Source organism: Pelodiscus sinensis, chromosome 2 (genome assembly GCF_049634645.1).
Source record: "Pelodiscus sinensis isolate JC-2024 chromosome 2, ASM4963464v1, whole genome shotgun sequence".
Classification (NCBI taxonomy): Eukaryota; Metazoa; Chordata; order Testudines; family Trionychidae; genus Pelodiscus; species Pelodiscus sinensis.
The window spans coordinates 180923455-180943450 of NC_134712.1; the positions used below are offsets into that span (position 1 = coordinate 180923455).

A 19996-nucleotide genomic window follows, 5' to 3' on the forward strand; every position below is an offset into this window, starting at 1 on the left:
GCATGAAGCAACCAATATCAAGTCCAATGGACACACATATTTCTGGATTATAGGGAAAATATATTTTCTAAAAGTCCCAGTCTTCAAACTTTGAAAATAGAGTCCTATACAACAAGAAATTTCATCCAATAGCAATAGACATGCACCCTAAATTGATTTCACATGCAGAAGACCAAGAAAAAGATACAAATTAATGGGGATGTGAATGACTAGTCAACACGCTAGCTGACTAGTCACTTCCAACCCCTCCTTGCTGCCTCTATCAGAAAAAAGCAGCGGGGATGGGGGGCAGGATGGGGTGGTTTAAAGCAACAGCACTGTGTGGAGCCTGGGCCCAGATCCTGGGCTCCACTCAGCACTGCCACTTTGAAATGCCACATGCAGCCCGGAGCCCCCATCTGGCCTGGGCTCCATGCAGCATTTCAAAGCGGCAGCATCGCGTGGAGCCCGGGGTCTGCTGGGGACTCCCCAACTGACCCCGGGCTCCATGTGGCACTGCTGCTTTGAAGCGCTGCAGGGAACATGAGGCCAGCAGTGGACTGCTTGAGTTCCTTGCCGGCCCTATACTTCCCGCAGCGCTTTCACCTTTCAAGTGTAACAAAAGCCCTTATCAACTAATTGAATATTCAATGCAAACTGTATTGAATATCCGATTAGCCAATTATTCAAAATTTTACATCCCTACAAATGAACAAAAAATTAGAAAATAGGCCAAAATTTATTTTTAAAATACACTTAGTCAACATGTAATACATGATGCTTACTTACAGTTCTTCTCCTTGTTTTGCCTTCTTGTCTGAAACCAGATAGACCGTTCCAAAGCTTCCTCTGCCAAGTTTCTGCTGAAGAACATATCTTCTTGCAATCAAGATTTCAGAGCAGGTGGACATAGGTGTGGAACCACTAACTGGCTTGAGAGCCTCCTGGAATTTCAGCATTTCTCCATGCAACAGAGATCACATTTATTTGTTTATAACATAACTTTCAAATTCAAGTTCCCTTAGCAATGCTCCTATTCTTCCAGTGATGTTCAAAGGACTACACCTAAAACAGAAAAATAGATTAAATTTTGATCTATTCATTCTTGGAAATGGACTTCCAACACTCCTGTCATCTGAAGAAGTGGGTTGGGCCCATGAAAGCTCATGATACTATCTACATGTTTTGTTAGTCTTTAAGGTGCTACTAGACTATTTGTTGTTTTTAAAGTTTTTCCTATTAAATGTTATGTAATACTTTAAAATATTAACAAGATGTTCAGGCTGTTAATTATAACACCACACCTCAGCCATCATCTTGTCACATACAAGCTAAAGAGAATCATTAGTGGTCAATTAGGGATGGGAGACTTCATGGCTAACACCAAATACTCAGAAGACATGTTGTCGATTTCATACATGTCATTCTGCCTACTGAGTCAGGGGGAAATTGTGGGGGGAATTGTGAAACAGAAAGGTTTGTTCATGCAGTGATTAAAGATGTATGATCTGATCTCTTTATCACTGCATCTGCTACTAGGGATGTATGTATTAGAGGGGCACCACCACCTTTCAGGTTTTTTACAACTGTGTCAAAATGCTTTGTTAAACACATGAAAATGAAATTATATTTTGTAAAAAGAGAACCAATAAATATTACTGTAAAAGCTTCATAATGCCTGGCTGGAAGCAATAATTTTCCATCTCTACCCATTCCAGAGCCATTATGAAGATTATATAACAATAATACACTGTATACCTGAAATTATTTTAACATCCATATGTTGAGATGTTGGCTCATACTATGCCAATGGGTTAATTCTGAAGCATAGCCAATTTCTAACAACCATAAGTCATTTTCACAAATTACATGTATTCTTAAAATAAAAACAAAATAAGATTACAGAAAAATTTCTGATTCTGTATTTGCCGTTCAGTATCAATGGTGACAAAAATTATTTTTGAAAAGCAAATGGTAAGCAAAGAGTGACAGCAGGAAATTCTACAGCTTCCATAGCTCCCAACCTGTTTTACCAAGCATGAAAGACACTGGAGAGACTGATATGTAAAAATTAATCAAATACAATTTTAGGAATCTGTCATGAGAAAGTACAGGTTGGACTTCCCTGGTCTGGCAGCCTCAGGACGTGACTGGTCCCAAATGAGAGAATTTGCAAGACCAGGGACGGTTCTCTGCCACCAACTCTCAAGCCCACTTCTGCTCCTAGCTAGCTACCACCTCACTAGGCACTTAGCCTCTGCCACCGCCTTCACCTGCCCCCACTCAACCAGCTGCCGCCGGATCCCCAGCTGTCTGGGCTGCCACAGGCTCTGGTTCCTGTCCCACTTGCCACAGGCTGCCAGGAGCGGATATGGGGTTCTGGTCCCAGCCCCATGCTGCCAGCCCTTCTGGATGGCTCTCCTGCCAATTAGGCTACTGGGCTCTCAGGAGTATCTGTTGCCAAACCACAGAGTGTTGGTTTTCAGCGTTGTAACTTATATATCTATTTTAATCACACACACACACACACACACACACACACACACACACACACACACACTTAAGGTTTGTACGTTACTCTTTCATAACATACAGTGCTGTCACTTTTTTAAAATATAAGTTCATTTTAAAAGTTAATAATATATACTGGAATGTTAGTTTTGGGGCTTACCAGTAATACTTTCAGAAGATCCATTACACAGCTCAAAGCCTATATTTGGCCATTTGTTCCAGCATAAGTATGTGTACAGCATAAGTATGTGTACATAAGCAGGGGAATCACATACCAACATCACAGTGTAGACATAGCCATAGGTACCTGTATATCCCCCATTATGAGCATGGTGCCTAGTGAATAGAGCACTGGCCTGGGAATCAGGAGATTTGGTTTTATTCCTTATTCTACTGTCCACCTGCTGGGTGACCACTGGCAAGCCACCCACACCCTCACTTTCCCAAGTAAAATAGAGACAATTATAATTACCTTCAATGTAAAATGCTTTGAGATTCATATGTGAAAAGGGCTATACAAAATTATCTTAACAATATCCTTATGAAATACTAAAGTGCAACATGATACCCGCTTATAGTCAAGCATGGTCTAGGGGTCTGCACACAGGACTGAGACCTACAAACAACTTCGTTATAACTGTGTTAACTCCTTCAATGGCTTTGGTCTACAGACTCTACCTCTGTTTCCCCATTTGTAAAATTAACTAATAACATTCTTACACCTATTTCCCTCAGGACTGAGGATTAATTAACATATTTAAAGATCTTTTCCCTTTAAAATGAACTGTAAAATCAGGGAGTCAGGAAGCAACCAGCACCATGAAACTGTCAGTTGCACCTGGTCCACTATATAGACACTGCTACCCTGCAACAGTGCTGGTATTATCCACTCCTTAGATGAATGTGTTTTGTAAGCTGCTGTGAAAAACAAACAATAAGCTTCAAAATGTTGATACTGTCAAAGTTGTGACAAACTAACAATGAACTAAAATGAACCTAATAAACCATCTTGTTAGTCTTTAAAGTGCTGCATAGTCCTGTCTTTTATTTCAGCAAGAACAGACTAACACAGCTATTACTATTAACAATGAACTAGATATTCAAAGTTGACTTACCAGCCCTAGCTCACACTTGGTGGCTCTCTCTCATTTCTCCCTACAACTATTCTGTAAAAAGGCAAAAATTCAAGACAGATGCCCAGATTCTGGACCACATTTACAAAAACCCCTAGCATTTCACTAGAATAAGAGAAGCACAGAACCTTCCTCACACACCCTCAGCATTGGGCAGCGCAGGATGCAGCAACACTTGGGACAGAAAGGGGAATGTCCAAAATTCTTTACAAAGCAGCATTCAGACAGCCCCTGGAACTGTTCTAATTTATGTCAGAAAGCACACACCATTTATATGTTGCATGTCTGAGGATGAATTAGAATAAAGTTTCAACCTTAGATTTGAATGCCCTGGCTTCCCATTCAGGCACTCATACTATAGGCTCAGATTATTTCTGTGGTATCTAAGATTTGTTCATTAGGCTCAGATTATTTCTGTGGTATCTAAGATTTGTTCATTTTGTATCTCCTTTTTACATAATCTAAACAGACTATAAAAGAATCACAGTGCATGGTGCGTGCACAGAAAGATATAGGACTGAAAGTTATTAATGCATTTTCATAAAACTATACATAGCCTCTATGGAGTATTGACTTGCTTCCCATCACCAAATCCCAGTCACCTCTGGAAAAGGCAATGGTTCACAACACACTAAACAATGGAATGAAATCTTTCTGAAAAGTGCTATGTAAAGTGGTCTATTAAGGTTTGTTCCCAAAGACCCAGCAACAGTTAAGTTTCCTAGAACTCAGTTTATCTTCCTCAAGGAAATACAGAGAAATTAACCTGCCAGGATTTGAATATACAACCTTATAGGGTGTCCCTAAACTTTGACAGAGTACAGTAAAACCTGCCACGAGCACTAGAGTTAGCAAAAGGGGTCTCTTGAAAGACATAATCTCTCTTCAAAGGTTTGCACAGCAGTAGGGATGTAAAGACTCCTAAAATAGTAACCATGTCTCTCTGTCCTGCCTGCCTCTTCCACCTCCCTCCCCAGTGCTCAGGAGCTGGGGCTGCTGCACCACGGCCTCGCCCCACCCCAGGGGCCGGAGGGAGAAAGTGAGCCCAGGCAAGGCCTCAGCCTGGTGCCCTTTCTCCCCCACCTGTCAGGGGAAGTGAGCTGTGGCTTGTGATGCTTGGCCTGGGCCCCACCCCCAGTGGCCCGGAGGGGAGAGAGCTGGAGCTGGCCTACCCTGGGCCCTGCCCGATGGCCTGGGGGGCGGCCAGGGCAGGCCAAGGCTACCACACCCCAGTCTGGCCCTCCCGGACAGCCCGGGGGAGAGCCAAGAATGACTACCACCAGAGAGAGGGGTTGGCGGGCATAGCAAGCAGGGGGCACAGCCCCCCCTCGTAACTGATTAAAATTAAATCAGTTACACCCGGGGTGTTCAACATGCTAGCCACTAGCCACATGTGGCTATTTGACCAGTTGAGTATAGCTGGTTAGCTTGAACAATGCAGCTATTTGGTCGACTGAGTGTGGTTAATTTGCTATAGCAGTAGCCACTATATTGGCAACTGCTTCAGAACTGGTTGGACACCATGAGGTTACACAGTTAAACGAGACCAGTTGGCTGCTGACCCCATGGGCTGCAGAGTTTAACTGTTAACCAGAACTGATAAGAATCAGCTTATCAGTTAACCAATTAAACTTTTACTTCCCTATAGAGAAGAGTGCCATAGTGTTCTGGGGCCTCTGCAAGTAGTCCCTTGACACAGGTGATCTCTCTTCAGAGATTCTCTAACACTAGATCTACATTATAGCTTATGGTAGCATACTTTATGTTGCTCAGAGTGGTAAATATACCACACACACACTCTCCATGTAACATAAATGATACCAATATAAGAATAGATGTAGACATTAGGATGTCAGCAAAACTGCTCTTTCTTAGATAGCTAATGCCTTTCTTGGAGACTGTAGTAATTAAGCCAACAGGAGTGCTCATTCCAATTAGCTTAGAGTAACCACATCACATATCTTAAAGCAGAGTAGCTGCATCAGTGTAGCTGTGCTAGTGCATATGTGCCTTAAGGCAGGTTTTACTGTACTTCCTGGTTATACAGCCAAACAAATAATTAGATTTGGTGGCTAGGTTATGTTTTCAGGACAATTTTGCAAACCAGGCAAACAGCATTGCCCAATAGCAGAATTTCATTCGCTCATAACAAGGCTTAGATTCAATTCAATGCTTATTGTTTTACCATTTTGATGGATATTATCCAATGTTTATTTTAAAGTATTTTTATTGTCACCGATTTACATTTTCTCAGGTGTGCCAAATTATAGGATTTAATCAATTTTTTGAGTTTTAGCTATTTAAATGTTCATAATTGTGGGAAATTATTGGCTGGTTGTGCAATAATTATTTAATGACAGTAGACAATGACATTCAAAATATTAAACCTTAAAACAATTAAAACACAGATTCTCAGTATTACATGTCAACATTTATAAAATTGACAGTTTTATTTTAAACTATGTTCTCAACCGACATTTCTCACTTTGCCTAGCTGTAAATTTCTATTATTGGAGTTTCATGAGTTTGTTATACAGGACTTGACATTTATCAACAGAAATCTAATCCTTCCATGCCTAGTTAAAACAGTCTTTTTAATGATTAAGGGTACAGACTATCTTCCATATGCAGAGAGATTAAATAGACTGGGACTATTCCGCTTGGAAAAACAGATGACTGGAGGCAGGGGCACAGACCAGGTATAATGGAGCTCTGTAAAATCATAAAGGTAGAGAAAGTGAATGGGGAAGGTGTTATTTATCTCTTCACATAACACAAGAATCAGGGGTCACTCAATAAAACTGATAAGCCTATTAATTGCTTAAAAGCAAAACAGTGATATAACTTCACAGTCAACCTGTGCAACTCATTGGTGGCAGATGTTACGAAAACCACAACTATAAATGATCCATCTAAATAAAAAAAAAGAATTAGATAAGTGCACAGGCAATAGCTCCATCAGTGGCTGTTAGCAAGACAAGCGGGGTCACAACTCCACACTCTGGAACCACCTAAGCCTCTGACTGCTCCGTGCAGCTGGCAATGTGCAGCAGAGGGCGGCTCACTCAACAATTGCCTGCTGGGCTCGCTCCCGCTGAAGCACCTGCCACTGGCCGCCGTCCAAGGGCAGGATCCGGGGCTAGACGGACCAGGGGGTTCTTCTCTTCACCCCCCTTTGCACGATGCCCGCCCGCAGCGCCCTCTGACGGGATGGGGCTCGGCACTGCCGGGTGCTGCCCCCGGACCACGGGACTCCTGCCCGGGCGAGCCCGGGGCTCTGGGGAGCGGGGCCACGCTGGGCACATGGCAGTCACGTCTATTTACCTTCTCCACCCCCAGGCCCAGAGGAGGAGAGGGGGGGTCCCGGGGCTCCTGCCCCAGCCGGTAGCTGCGCGCACGGCCCGCTCCACCCTCCCGCTCGCTCCTCTCTTGGGCAGGGTCCTCTCTTCCCCTCCTTCCTCCCGCCCCCCGCCATGTGTTTGGGACTGGTCTCCTAGAAACGCCGCACTGCCCGACGGGATACAGAGCCCAGCCCCGAGAGAACCCGAGCAGGCCGGTCACGTGGGCCGCCTGGAAGCAAACGTTAGTATGACGCGCCGATGAGCGACGCCACAGCGACGCGCTACGGTTGGCGTAGTAACACGAGATGTAACGTCCGGGCCTCCTCCCCGGAAGTGGCCGCTGTTTGCTGGGCCACGAAGGGAGCGGAACTGGCTTCCTCCTCCCCCCCCCCGGCTGTGGCAGCGACGGGTCCTTCCTATGGAGCGCGCAGAGGGGCGGGGCTTTTCGTCCGCCGCTGGCATCTCCCTGAGGGGGCGGGGCAGCTGTTCTCCCCCCTCCCCCGGTGTCTTCGCTGGGGTGGGGTGCACCCGCGGGGATGGGGGTGCGGGGCGAATCGGGGCAGCCAACGTCGCGGCCCAGCAGCAGGAGAACGGGGCCGCCGCGCTTCTGTCAGGCCATTTAGAGACCCCCCCCCTCCCCTCCTTCCCCCACAGGCAACCCCGAGCCGGGGCCGTGTGCAGCGCTGCCCGAGCCCTGGCGAGACCGTTCCTGGTGAAACGTTGTAACCGCTTCCCGCAGGCTGTAGAATGGGGGCGGGGTGAGGAGACGGTCCCTGCAGTTGAGTGACAGGTTTAGTGCTACAGAAGCTACATGAGGCGCAACAAATCACCAAAACCAGTTGCGCGCCCTATGGGCCAGCTCAGACCTTTCCATGGAGCTAGCGCGTACGTGGGGGAATCACTGAATGCGACTACGCAGACAGGCCAGAGAGTAGAAGTGACAGCAGTTCCCTTTCCAGTGGTGTAAATTTCAATGGCCATGGATGGCGCTAGAAAAGGCCCTTCACATAGTTAGTGCCCTGTCATGTGGCTGAGGTCGTTTAATTCTAGCAGCTGTACTTCAAAACAATTTGACCTGTCGGGAAAAAGCTACAGGTGACCAGTTTAATTCCTTTTTCCCGAGGAAAAGTTTCCTAACAGCCACTTTTGGACTCAAATGTAGCACTGAGGTAAGTTGACAAGGTGTGTGTGTGGGGGGGGGGAGGGGGGAGGTTTAGCTGATCACCAGGCTAGGGCTAAATTTTGTGCACTTGTACTTAAAAATTAATGTTTTTATTTGTTTTACTACAGCTGTTACCTGCTACCATTATGGGTATCCATGGATTAATGAGCTATGTGGGAGAGCACAAGCAGTTCTTCACTGATCTGCAATTAAGGAATACAAAAATAATCATCGATGGAAATAATTTGTTTCATCGGCTTTATTTTGAATCAAATCTAGACCTCCAACATGGAGGAGATTACGATTCTTTTACAGATATTGTACACAAGTTTTTTGAAACTCTGTCTGTATGCAAAATATACCCATATGTTTTGTTAGATGGGGGATGTGACTTGTCGGATAAGAAGTTTGCAACATTAAAGGAAAGAGCCAGGGATAAAATCCAAGTAGCATATTCTATTTCTAGAGGTGGTGGTGGAAGTGTGCTACCCCTGCTCACCAGAGAGGTGTTCAAGCAAGTCTTGACCAAATTAGAAGTGCCTTTTGTTCAGTGCTTCTCCGAAGCAGATAAGGATATTATGTCATTAGCTAATCACTGGAATTGTCCTGTATTAACATTAGACAGTGACTTCTGTATTTTTGATCTAAAAGCTGGATATTGCCCTCTGAATTACTTTCAGTGGAGAAACCTTTGTACTTGTGAAAGCACTCTAGAGTGCTACATTCCAGCTCGATGCTTCTTTTTAGAAAGACTATGCAGCCACTTCAGTCATATGAACAAAGCCCTTCTTCCTCTCTTTGCTGTGATGAATGGTAATGATTACATTAATCTGCCAGCTTTGGAGACGTTCTTCAGCAAGGTGCGCTTGCCGGTTGGAGGCTCTGGTTGGAAGGGGAGGAAGCATATCCGCATTCAGGGACTTCTAAACTGGTTGTCTCGTTTTGCTGACCCCACAGAGGCTATAGACAACGTACTGAAATATCTTAAAAAGCATGAAAGAGAAGAAATAAGGGAGCTTCTGTACTCATCCATGGAGGATTATGGACAGTCTGATGTGAATCTTGAGGACTTTTTTCAGAATGGAAATTATGAATCTGAGGTGGCCAGGAAATTAGAATTGCCACAATGGATGCTTGAGGCTTTGGCAAAAGGTAATTTGTCTCCATTCATTAGTGATGCCCTTATATTAAGAAGAACAATCCTTCATGTCCAGGTGGAGAACATGCAGAGACCTAGTGCTCACACAGTTGCCCTGCCCATTCGTCAAATCATCTATGGGCTACTTCTGAATACCTCTCAAAATGATGATGTTACTTCCCCAAGTAAACAATCAAACAAGCTCCCAGTTGTCCGAGAATTTGACAGAGTCCAAAAGACACTTAAAAAATCTTTTGTTCCAACAACAGTGCTGCCTCTGGATTTTTGTAAAGACCATCACCCTTTGGCCACATTAACTCAGGTATGGTTGTAAGAAAAGATATGCTGGATACCAATCAGTGTTTTAATAGGGGAAAATAACTGGAGTGTTAATCTAGTCAATTTGCTATCAGATATAGTAATTACCAGGAGCAGTCTTACAGAAGTCACTTGTAGTAAGCACTATATGTAATAAGTGTAGGATCACTGACTTTGGTTTGCAGCATTTAGAGATGTTAGTTATGTATTTAACTTTTAAAAAAAACACTCAAGTTATAGGTGGAGGCGATAAAGGCCTATATTTAATTTTGCCTAAAACTTTCCATTATAACCCTGTTTTCATTAACATACAATTTTGACAAACCATTTAGGCCCAACATTTCCGATCAGAAACCCTTTTTGCATGAGAAGTAATCCTTGATTGAGGGTTTTTTGTCCTCATGAAATAGAGTCTGGGTTTGATCAAGGTACATACTTCAGAAAAAAATGTCAAGCTATATTGACTATATACGGAAGAGGCTTTCTGCTAAAATCTAATTCACCTGCACTGTGTAAATTCCAGCCCCCCAGCTGTGTGTGCCATCTGCAGTGAACATGGCAACCATATTGGATAAGACCAAAGGTCCATCTAGCCCAGTATCCTGTCTTCCAACAGCGGCCAATGCCAGGTGCCCCAAAGGGAATGAATGAAGAGGTAATCAAGTGATCCATCCCCTGTTGCCACCATCTCAGCCTATCCTGGGTAATAGCAATTGATGGACTGATCCTATATGAATTTATCTAGTTTTTTTGAACCCTGTTAAAGTCCTGGCTTTCACAATATCCTTTGGCAGGGAGTTCCACAGGTTGACAGGACCTGTTGTGTGACTGAGTATACTTTGAGCTGTGTAAAGCTTCCTACATGGCTGCAAACAGTAATTGGACAAAGCAGCACCTAAAGAAAATATTTTAGGCTGGAGAAAGTTTGTTGGGCTGGGACCTAGAAGGAAACAGTTCTAGTCTCAGGTCTTCTGTTGACTCAGGGTGGCAGTCCTATGTGCTTCAGGATTATTGATCAAAACCTCATTATCCCTACTTCAAGGGGAAGGAAAATATCCTCATCCTTTTTTAAAGGGTACATAATTGTAAGGTTGTACAAGGTCACTTCAGGGATAGCTGGGAATAGAATCTACAACCAGTACTATAGAACCAAGTCTCATCTGCAGCCTGTTCCTTCTTTTAGGATATGCCAGATCTGTTTGGCCACGCTGTATATAGCCATATGTTGGCAAAGTGTATGTCCCCTGTTGATGGGGGGGGGGGGGGGGGCGGGCACACCATGAAGGATAGCAACCTGTAACTGCTACCATTTACTCCTTTAGTTGGAGTAGTGCTAGTGATCTCAAAGACCTGCATTCAAATCCTGTTGCTTGATCCATGTACACTTCTTTTTATTTTTAATTAAACTGCCTACAGAAAGAAAAACTTTAAAAATGTTATGGTTGCAGTCAAGCAAGAGCAAGTTAGGAAGTGTCTATACAACTTGCCTTTGTCTTCCTGGGTATGCACGGTACTATTCTTTAAATTATTACATATTATTGTGCTGTAGAATCCATCCTGCCTTATTCTGTGCATAGGGTAGACCATAAATGAAGAAAGAGGTTTCAGGAAAAGATATTTTTAGCATCCAATAGGTGCCCAACAGAGCTGGGTTCTGTTTCTGAGCTGCTGCAGACTTCATGTCTGACAGTGGTTCTATCAAATTTAGGCTGTTTCAATCAATTTCATATCCAGGTGGTTTTTTAATTGGTCATTTTTCTAGTTTCAGCTATTTACATGTAAACACTCAGGCTTTTGTACCCATGGAAGTACCAACCCCAAAGGTACCCAGAAGTGATTCTGATTCCTATCTACTATTCCAGAGCTGCCATGCAAAGGAAGGTCAAGTCCCCCCCATCCCAGCCAGGACTTGCAGCTCTAAGTCCCCTGACAAAAGGAGTGCACATTTCATAGGGAAGCACTTATTTCGCTGACATTTTTCATGGCCGTGAAATAAACAAGGTTATAATGCATGTGCATAAGGCATCTGAACTAAGGTTTCACAGAGTCCTATAGTAACAGTAATTCCCAACTTTTGAGCACTTGACTCTGCAACTGCAATCTTTCAGTTATTTTTTTATTTTATATATATATATATATATATATATATATATATATATATATATATATATATGCGCACATGCACAGTTTGTGCCAGTGTTACTGTAATGGCTTTGGATTTTTAAGCAAATTTCATTTACTAAATTTATGAATCCATATTTTCACGTACCTGTGTTGAGAGTTCAAACAGTGATAACTACAGTTCTCTGCCAAAGTCTGGGTAGAAGATTCCACTGGGAGTATAGATCAATGCTATGGATTGTTAGGTGTGTGATAGCACAAGTTTACAGGGTGTGGTACAGAGCTAGCCCTTGAAATGCAGGTGATGTAGACAAGACAGTCTGACAAGATAGGAGGAGGAGGTTTCAAATTAATAGTAAGGGGTAGGTTTTCATTGACCTCAGTTCTCAGCTCCATTTAAGTATCTAACACACTTCCAAAAATCTAGTGTGCTGGCCATTTGTTAGATTAAATCATCATTCCAAATTCTTTAAAAATAATCTGTTGAAGTTCTAAAGTCACTTTCATTAGTTCAGTATTTGAGGTTTGGTATATTTTGGAGGAAAAGGTAGCAGCTATTTTAGCATTAATACAGGAGTCATTTGCCTTGAGGTGGATATGGCAAGTGTTGGACTTTTTCAGCAAAATAAAGCCAGACCTCATCACCGTCTATCCAAATCATCACTTTTTGGCAGGTGTCCAGATCAAATCGACTAGAACTTCTGTTGGAGACATTAAGAGTAAAAGACAGCATCCTACAACCCTGCCCCAGTTCCTTGAGGCTCCCTGTCGCTGTAACCTGCTTCTGGACATATTACTCAGAACCCAAAGTGAAATTGCATCATTTACAGGCTTTACTCCTAGGAATGGTATTTGGGGAATTGCACAGGACAACAAGTAGCCCAGGTAGGTCTCTAAAGAATTAAATTTTGACATGTTTCATATTTATATGCAAATCTGTATTCCAGCCCGTTTCCCATTAATGGTGATCTAGACTATGTCCTCAGCACTCCATTTATACACTGGTGAAGATTAGAGTTTGGACTAATGGAGTTGAAGTTATGCTCTTGTCTTCTATTCCCAACCTGCTTTGTCTTTAGGAATGACATCAAACTTATCTGACCCTCACTTGCCCATCCTCAAAGGGGTAAAAATCCATATGTATCTTGTCCAGTGGTGTTGGCAGGATTACTATAAGTTTGAAAATATTTTGCACTTTTAACATACACAGGCAACGAATGTTGATCAACTTTTTATATTACTTAGAAATGAACTTTTACTGAACTCAGTTTGTACTTACAGGAGACATTATGTGCAAGCCTAACAGTGCTTTCTAATTCAAATCAGGGTCAATAAGGAAGCTTTAAAGTAAAGCTATTACCTCTCTTTTTCTGCTAGAACTTCATACTTTCAGGAAGGGAAAAATACTAATAGACATTTGGCCAAAGAATGTCAGTATTAGTAAAAATACATAAAATCCTGTACTGAACTATCTAAAGGGATAAATCCAAGAGTAAGAACACTCATGCTGGCAACAGTTAGAGTTTATAATCTGAACTAGAACCTCAATGCCTAAGACAGACATAGTCCACATGTACACTTATACATGAACCTCTGTACTCTGGGTATCCCTAATCTGGGAACACCCATGGTACAGTCCCTAGCAGGCTGAGGAGAAAGTGGATTTGCATGCTGCTGCTCCCCCTTGCCACCAGATGAAGGAACAGCAGCATAAGGACTTGCTTCCCCTGAGACTCTTGCAGCAGGGAACCAGTGGGGAACATGGAGACGCGTACCCCCAGGAGCGGGGTGCCCGGTACATGCCCGTCCCGCATCCCCCTCATGCCCAAACTCTGCAGCACCCTTCTTGACAAGACAAATTCTTTAATACAGGGTTTTAATACAGGACTGTTTCCCAGGGTTGCCAAATTAAAGACATTTAACAGCTTCAGAGAGGTAGCAGAGTTAGTCTGTAACAGGAAAAACTTTAAAAACAACAAATAGTCTAGTAGCACCTTAAAGACTAACAAAACATGTAGATGGCATCATGAGCTTTTGTGGGCACAGTCTACTTCTTCAGATGACAGGAGTGTTAGAAGTCCAGATCCAAGATAAGGGGGAGGAGGGGAAAGGGAAAGGAGAGAAAAAAAAAAGAAGGGGAAGAAGAAGACACACAGTGGCTGTGTGTAGACTGGCAAGTTTTTCCACAAAATCAAATGATTTTGCGGAAAAACTTGCCAGCTGTCTACACTGGCCGCTTGAATTTCCGCAAGAACACTGACTCTCATGTAAGATCATAAGTGTTCTTGCGGAAATACTGTGCTGCTCCCGTTCGGGCAAAAGCCCTCTTGCGCAAATCATTTGCGCAAGAGAGCCAGTGTAAACAGCACAGTACTATTTTCTGCAAAAAAGCCCCGATCGCGAAAATGGCGATTGGGGCTTTTTTGAGGAAAACCACGTCTAGATTGGCCACGGACGCTTTTCCGCAAAAAGTGCTTTTGCGGAAAAGCATCCTGCCAATCTAGACGTGCTTTTCTGAAAATGCTTTTAACGGAAAACTTTTCAGTTAAAAGCATTTTCGGAAAATCATGGCAGTGTAGACGTAGTCAGTGAGTAGATAAGTTTCAAAGGGGTAGCTGACTTAGCCTGTAACAGGAAAGATATTCAAGCGTAGTGTTTGGCACAACAGGATTCTGATCTCTATTTGGGCACTCTAGACAACACTTCAGTACTGCTATTAATCTTCATTTTTAAAGTCAGCCTTAACTATAGTCTAACAAGAAACTAGAACATGCAGGATTAATGTTAAAACTATAATTAACTTGGCCTGTTTTGACTGGGTATTTCATCACAGGTGGCATGCTCAAGAATCAGCTATAATCTTTACACATACAACATGAGGCTTAGAAGGTGATTGTTTGCTTCTTTATGATTGAACCTACTGGAAATGTTAAATTTACAATAGGATTTGTATAAAATTAGTGAGCAATAATTAGTACTTTGGGATTAAATCCTGTTTAAGGTAGCTTCCCCCCAAAACATGAGGGGAAATCCTAACTTAAAATGGCAAAAGTAGCAAGATTTAAGTGTTTGAAATCTTTAGGAGTGTGGGGAAAAGTTTGTAGGTAACATAAGATGCCACACAGATTTAGGAGGAATTCATGATAGTCTAGAAGGAAGAAAGATTTCTGGACTACAGAAGTGGTAAAGGCAATTCTCAGCTGCTTATCATTAACTTGGCACAAAGTAGAAAATAACTGAAGATCCCAGTTGGCTCACAAGACGTGCAGGTGTGTGCACATCTAGCTAACATATACCCAAAACAGCAAATGGATTGAATACTTCTGTTTCTGATTCAGCCACTTAAACAGTAACAGAAAACACATTACTTCAGATACTTCCTGGTATTAGTGTTTAGGAGGTTCATAGGCACCAATGATTGTACATATACCAGCTATTCTTTGTAAAGGAGAATGCATGAGAACTCTAGAAATACTGTTCTTGTCTGTAATCTAGATCCTGAAGTTTTCCACAGCAAAGATGATAAAATGCTCTATGACCAATTTCTAAAATGGAAAGAAAAGCATTTTCAGAAGTTACTGGATTTAGACACAGCCCACGCTTTCTGCCAGTGGCAATGCTGCCTACAGATGGGATTGTATCTAAACCAGCTACTCTCGACTCCTCTCCCTGAACCAGACCTAACTCGGTAAGAACCTGTAATAGACCTACCTTCATCACAAGGTACTTCAATAATGAAGCACCCTCACATTGTGTTTTGTATTATACTTGTGCTTCTGCATTGTGAGCTCCTTGGATGAGGGAGCTTTTAAATTTGGTATTCATATTCTGTTGTATAGCTCTACACACTGGCACTTCACAAATGGTAACTGCTTCTGTTTCAGCAAAAAAGTTTTTGGCAATTACATATAAAATGTCAATAAAAATGTTTTGAACCCACTTATAATAAAATATTACCCTTAATGCTTTAGTACATACTGTGACTTAATTCAGATAATGTGTAAAATTGGAAAATTCAGGCCTGATCTTGCACACCCTTTGAGGCCAATGAAATGATTCATGTGAGGAAGTCAAATTAAGGTAATGACTAAAATACATAAATATATATGCTTCATACATGTGACATATCTAGGAGGTTGCATAATGTAGACGTGTACCAAGGAAGGGTAAGGTCCAGTAATTTGAAAACATGAAAAACAAACTTCAGTGTATCTGGAAATCACTGACATTATGATCCAAAGCATTTTCACTTGTGCAGAATTCTTTCCCTTTTTAAACTTTTTATTAAAGATTTTCACACTTAAGTATGATTTATATGTAAGAGCTATCTTTTCAGTATTAAATCTGATTTCAAATGTCAGCCAGTAGGTGCAAGTCTTATGGAAGGTTAAAATGCACTTTATTTAAAATTCAGTGCTCAGATATTCAAGGTGCTGTTAAAGCAGTTTCTCTCCCTTGGACAAATTAGTTCTGCACTTGTTACTTGTATGTCTAAAGCCCTTCTTTCCACTGCGTTCATGCCTAGGCCTGTAACAGTGTAATCATGCTGTACTCCTGTCTCTGAAGTGAAAAAAACATGATGGATCATGCTTTGAAGATACACATTGTCCGCAAATTCCCAGCAACTAGTATTTACTAAAGTATTTTTCTTCTGAGTAAACCCAAAACAAAAAAAGTTAAACTGAATTGACACCTGAAAGTTTTTTGGTTTTATTTTAACCTGATGGTTCTAAAAACCAAAACACACTCAGAAATATTTCTAGGTAAATATATACCTAGAGACAGGCTGGATTTGAAATTCTCATCAAGATGCTTTTGTGATTATTTCTTTAACAGGCTTTTATTTAAAGAGTTAATAATCACTGATTGTACATTAGAGGTACATAACTGAGTAGCATAAACCACAAATAAGACTGCAGTTTATTTATTTTACTAAACAGTGTAGTTTTGCTAGCTATAGTTAAGATTCTAAATTTAATCTTTCCTTTGGGCAGGCTTTATTGTGGAAACCTTGTGCACAGTCTATGTCAAGAGCTTAAATCAGCACATGCAGCAGAGACTCTGCTCATCTCCTCTCCAAAGATGAGCCAGCTTTATTGTGATCTGCTTCATGCAGTAAAGTCAACTGTACCTCAAGACTTCTTCCAGGAGACGACCACAAAGACCAAGTCCCGCAAAGAAAAAAATAAGCAAGCACAGACTACCAGACAGCATGCTACATTGGAAGCTCAGCCATTGTGTGATGTTAACAATAGGTTTGCATCACTAATGGTGGAAGACTGAAAGCAGCACACACATGGTATTCAAATCATTGTGCCTTGGGAATTGATCAAGTGAAGTGTGTGAACTGCGTAAGAACTTAACTGACCCTTTCACAAAAGTTGATCCACGTGGATACAGTGGTTTTTTTCCTATAATAATGTTATTGGATACTATCTGAACTTTCAAAAAATTGTCAGAAGATGTCATTGGAAAAAAAAGAAACAAGGTTTGCAGTTAAGGTAAATCAGTTAGACTTCTCCTCTCCCCCAACTGTAGAACAAAATAGCTACTACCTCAAAAACCCTTTTAACAGTGGAAGTTCCCCCCCCCCCCCCCAGAGAAGCATATTTACCTAAATTATATTTAGTAGTAATTAATGAGGATCATGAAATTCTGTGTAGGTTTAATTTGGGGTGTAGAGGATGAGAGAACAGCTTTGATTTACAAGAGAAAGCCTAGGTTAAGTAAAATATTTATGCATATAGGTTTGACAGACTTAATGATTGTTTCCGACATACTCCTACAATGCAACAGCTAGTATTTAGTATTCTTGTTTCCCTTTAAGCATCAGTCATGTTTCTTTCTCTCACGGTTATAAAAGGTTTTGAAACTGCTGGCATCATTAGTCAGAGTTGTGGCCATTGCTCACCAGAAAGTTATGAACCTTAGAGTAACTCCAGTTACTTGAGAAGTGCTGTCCTTCTTGGGACACATTGCATCCCTTATGCATAAGGTGAGATTCTTTGGCATAGCAGTGTCCAGTAGATCAATATCTGTGACCCAAGAATCTTTGCAACAGTTGTAGCTCAGGGCACAAGGAGTGGGGGACAGCGTCAACTGTTTCTCAGTTCTTTTGCCAATGAAGACTCAAATTAGTGAGATTCTTCAATCTCTTTTCTATGTGGACAACATCTTGAAGAACCTTGGTGGTTTAAGGTAACTGTTCTTCTAGCTATCAAGTGATTTCCATACAGATTCCATCCTTGCTCAAAGGTGGGTAATAGGACTCCTATATAAATAGATTCAAGAGCTACATGCTAGCAGAGTTTGATCTAGAGAGAGGCCTGTCTGACAGTATAGGAGCATAGTAAAAGTACAAACCAAACAGCAAGTCATCATGGCTCAGGCAGTGGAATAATGTTCAGTGATGTAGTGGAAGCTGGAGAGGCTCAAATCAAATGTGTCCGTGGAGATCTCTTTGGTATCATGCAGTAGCTTTACATACAGTCTGAAACCCATTTAGGTATCTACAAAAAACCACCCTTGCAGTGCCTAAAGAACTGTAAGAATACCTAACACTCATGATGCAAAACATGCAGCTTCAACCAAGCACTGGTAAGGAACTGAGGGGCCATAGGGTTGGCAGCATCTAGTCTACCAGTGCCTGAGTTTGGCACTCAAGGGGCACTAAAGCCAACCCTAGAGATAGCACAAAGGCAAAAATCTTCAACTGTGCACATGGGCACCTGAGTAAATGATAAATTGTCCCCAAGTAGTATTGTATTCCAAGTACTAAAGATGTTGAAGATAGTATCAATGCAATGAGATTGTAATTGTAGTGAATAGTCATACAGTAGCTTTAAACTGATCTGTCTGCTTGACAATTAGGAGTAGAGCCGAAAAGAATTTCTTCAAGATATTTTTTTAAAGTGGAGATTTAATCTGTTCTCTAAAGTAAATTTTGACAGAGCTAATTTATTTTACAGTTGCATTTTTTAAATGTTTTACTGAGTTTGGCTATGCAGAACAAATTTGTTCCAAAGTTAAGGTAGGATTTTGCATTTTGTTATTTAGGATAAATATAATAATTTACAGGTTAGAGAAAAAAATCAAGCAAATTAAAATGCATATATAATAAAAGTTGGTGGAAAAAAATCAAGAAAAGTTAAGCTCGTAAGTCATCACGTGACTCGTGAATTTTTAATCTCTTGGATTCTGATATCCAAAGTTTGTATTTACAGTGGAAATAGAGAACATGTTTATTTTACTATTATGTAAAAGGAAGCTTTTGTAATTAAGATCACCGTACCAACTTTTTTAATGACTTACATTTAAATACAATAAAATCTAGTACATAGGTGTCTAATACATTTCACACATCTGCGCTTAATTTCCTTTCAAGTGCTGAACACTTCAGTACAGTAGGAAGTTAGATGCCATTTAACTATAATAGGGGTATTGTATTAAAAGCTCAAAGATTGCTCTGGGTCTGAAGAGAAGGTGCAAACCCCACAGCTAGCTATGGAAATGAAGGAACTGAGGTAGCCAGGACTGCACTGCTCTTTTGGAACCTAGGAATTTTAAATGTTCTGTGTTGAAAGTGGGCAGCTGTGCCGCCTCAGTCAGGGCTTACTTTCTACAAGGCCCCTGAAGCTCTGTCACCAGAAATCTCGTGCATTCTTAAAGTCAGATCATGTACAGCCAATTCAGAGACTTATTACATGATGTTCTCTAGGAATACTGAGTGTGCGCCAGGTTGCTTTGACCAGGAAGAGGTTCCTAAGATGCAAGATGAGGTAGGTTTAGATGGATCTAGAAAAGGAGCATTTAAAACAACATAAGGAAGCATTACTGGGTTTTATATCCATTTTAAAAAAAATCTGATGTGTTTCAAACAAATGGGAACATGTATCTTTACCCAATTTGGAAAGACATTTAACATATTGTGCTCAAGAACAAGTTACATTTTGTGTTTAAACAGGTACTAATGAGGTATTATATGCACTGCTGCACTCTAATCACTGGAAGTGCACTTCCCAGAAGCAGAAAGAAGTATGAGTCATGTTGCTGAGGATCAAGACACATTTTAAAATCAATGCTAACTTATAGATCCCTGGAGTTGCTCTAAGCTGATTCCCAGACTGTCGTAAGAGTAGGAGGTCTGGAAGGAGAAATTGTCAGTCACTCAGTTATCCACAATTGGAGCTGATGGACACTCACTTTTGAGAAACTGGTCATATATTTAGATGCCCAAGTACGAGGCTAGGTTTCTGTAATTGAAAGATCAACTTTACACTAGTATCCTGCACTC

At 41.5% G+C, this 19996-nt stretch overlaps 2 protein-coding genes across 5 annotated transcripts in view; one reads left to right on the forward strand and one right to left on the reverse strand.

Annotated features, from left to right (window-relative positions):
* The window catches only part of NEK11 (NIMA related kinase 11), a 195594-nt gene extending 188490 nt beyond the window's left edge, over positions 1-7104 (reverse strand). For all 4 annotated transcript variants that reach the window (XM_006117584.4, XM_006117582.4, XM_025181916.2 and 1 more), the window contains exons 1-2: positions 6948-7104; positions 769-1044 (exon numbers count right to left, since the gene is read on the reverse strand). In XM_006117584.4, coding sequence (XP_006117646.2) covers positions 769-938 — 170 coding nt within the window. In that variant the 5' untranslated portion in view covers positions 939-1044; positions 6948-7104. The remainder of the gene's footprint in view (positions 1-768; positions 1045-6947) is intronic.
* Positions 7105-7320: 216 nt separating this feature from the next.
* ASTE1 (asteroid structure-specific endonuclease 1) lies at positions 7321-17209 on the forward strand. The gene is made up of 5 exons (XM_006117581.4): positions 7321-8133; positions 8255-9586; positions 12378-12588; positions 15199-15391; positions 16698-17209. The coding sequence occupies exons 2-5, from the start codon at positions 8273-8275 to the stop codon at positions 16984-16986; spliced, it is 2007 nt and encodes a 668-aa protein (XP_006117643.2). The 5' UTR covers positions 7321-8133; positions 8255-8272; the 3' UTR covers positions 16987-17209.
* The last annotated feature ends 2787 nt before the right edge of the window (positions 17210-19996 follow it).